General features: G+C 41.2%; 1 protein-coding gene across 1 annotated transcript; it reads left to right on the top strand.

Annotated features, from left to right (window-relative positions):
* Nucleotides 1-413: 413 nt before the first annotated feature.
* On the top strand, nt 414-1788 carry LOC133248912 (olfactory receptor 10A7). Its single transcript, XM_061419185.1, has one exon. The coding sequence runs from the start codon at nt 414-416 to the stop codon at nt 1362-1364; it is 951 nt and encodes a 316-aa protein (XP_061275169.1). The 3' UTR covers nt 1365-1788.
* Nucleotides 1789-2303: the final 515 nt, after the last annotated feature.

Here is a 2303-nt window from a genome sequence, read left to right as displayed (position 1 = left end):
GTGAAACTAGCCCAATTTTTATCTTTTGCCTCTTGAATACCTCTTGGATATATTTTTTAAAATTATTAAGTGATTCTATTTTAGTTATTAGCTGCCCAAACTCTTTCTACTTCATCCTGAAAAATAACATGCCTCTGATGAAGAACATGAGCTGCAGACTGTCATCACTGGTGAGAGACAAACTGCACCTAGGTGACAAGCAATTAGTGGTATTCATGCAAATTATTTCTTTGCTCTGATTTAGTCTTATTGTAGACATTCTGTTTCAGAGAAATAGAATGGTAAGACAACTGAGAACAAAGATACATTTATAGATTTTATTATTATATTTGATATTATATATACATTTAAAGAATATTTTTTGATCCTTTGACACATATATTTTGATTATTAGAGAGAAACTGGTCTAAGATATGATCTGTGAAAATCACACCCAAGTGACTGAATTTATCCTTCATGGTTTTACAAACAAGCCTGAGATGCAACATTCCCTATTTGTTTTGTTCCTGGTCATCTATACAGTCACTTTGTTGGGTAACTTCCTTATTGTCACAGTTACCATTGTGGATCCTGCTCTTCAAACACCCATGTACTTCTTTCTCAGGAACTTGTCACTTCTTGAAATCTGTTTCACCTTGGTCATGGTGCCAAAGATGTTGGTAGATCTAGTATCCCCAAGGAAAAGCATCTCTTTTGTAGGCTGTGGTACCCAGATGTACTTCTTTTTCTTCTTTGGCAGCTCTGAATGTTTCCTCCTCTCTATGATGGCTTATGATCGCTTTGTAGCCATCTGTAATCCTCTCCGCTATTCAGTCATAATGAATAGGTCCCTATGTTTGTGGATGGCTGTAGGTTCTTGGATGTCTGGTGTTCCCGTGTCTATGCTACAGACAGCTTGGTTGATGGCCCATCCTTTCTGTGGACCAAGCACCATAGACCACTTCTTTTGTGATGGTCCCCCAGTGTTGAAACTAGTCACTGAGGATACAACCATATATGAAATGCAAGCACTTGCCTCCACACTACTATTTATTATGTTTCCCTTTTCCCTCATTTTGGTCTCCTACACTCGCATTATTAAAACCATCCTGATGATGCCCTCTGCTACCGGTCGCCAGAAGGCATTCTCCACTTGTTCATCTCACCTCATTGTGGTATCCCTTTTCTATGGAACAGCCAGCTTGACCTACCTACGGCCCAAATCCAAACAGTCTCCCGAGAGCAAGAAGCTAGTATCATTGTCCTACACTGTCATCACACCGATGTTAAACCCCATCATCTACAGCCTAAGGAACAATGAAGTGAAGGGGGCAGTCAAGAGGACATTCACTCGAAAAGTCTTGCAGAAGTTAGGTGTGCTTTGAATTAAATTGTGTCAAGTTTTTCTAGACAAAGTAGGGGCACCAGAACCCATGAACAAAAGCTGTGAAGGAGTGGAAGATTTGCTCTTACTTTGTCAGGGTCACCTACTATGATGGGTGGATCTCAGTGTCTCAGTCAGAGTCCCAGTTCAGACGGGGATAACTGAGTTCCTTTATGAAGGAATTATTCAAAAATTCACAAAAAAGACCACCTGACCTGTCTCTTGAGAAACCTGTATGCAGGTCAGGAGGCAACAGTTACAACTGGACGTGGAACAACAGACTGGTTCCAAATAGGAAAAGGAGTACGTCAAGGCTGTATATTGTCACCCTGCTTATTTGACTTATATGCAGAGTACATCATGAGAAACGCTGGGCTGGAAGAAGCACAAGCTGGAATCAAGATTGCTGGGAGAAATCTCAATAACTCCAGATATGCAGATGACACCACCGTTATGGCAGAATGTGAAGAGGAATTAAAGAGCCTTTTGATGAAAGTGAAAGAGGAGAGTGAAAAAGGTGGCTTAAAGCTCAACATTCAGAAAACTAAGATCATGGCAATTGGTCCCATCACTTCATGGGAAATAGATGGGGAAACAGTGGAAACAGTGGCGGACTTTATTTTTCTGGGCTCCAAAATCACTGCAGATGGTGACTGCAGCCATGAAATTAAAAGACGCTTACTCCTTGCAAGGAAAGTTATGACCAGTTATGACAGCATATTAAAAAGCAGAGACATCACTTGCCAACAACGGTCGATCTAGTTAAGGCCATGGTTTTTCCAGTGGTCATGTATGGATGTGAGAGTTGGACTGTGAAGAAAGCTGAGCGCCGAAGAATTGATGCTTTTGAACTGTGGTGTTGGAGAAGACTCTTGAGAGTCCCTTGGACTGCAAAGAGATCCAACCAGTCCATCTTAAAGGAGATCAGTCCTGGGTGTTC

This window comes from Bos javanicus, chromosome 5 (assembly GCF_032452875.1).
Source record: "Bos javanicus breed banteng chromosome 5, ARS-OSU_banteng_1.0, whole genome shotgun sequence".
In the NCBI taxonomy this organism is placed as follows: domain Eukaryota; kingdom Metazoa; phylum Chordata; class Mammalia; order Artiodactyla; family Bovidae; genus Bos; species Bos javanicus.
The sequence above is the reverse complement of the archived record's forward strand: the minus strand, read 5'-3'. Positions and strand labels throughout refer to the sequence as shown.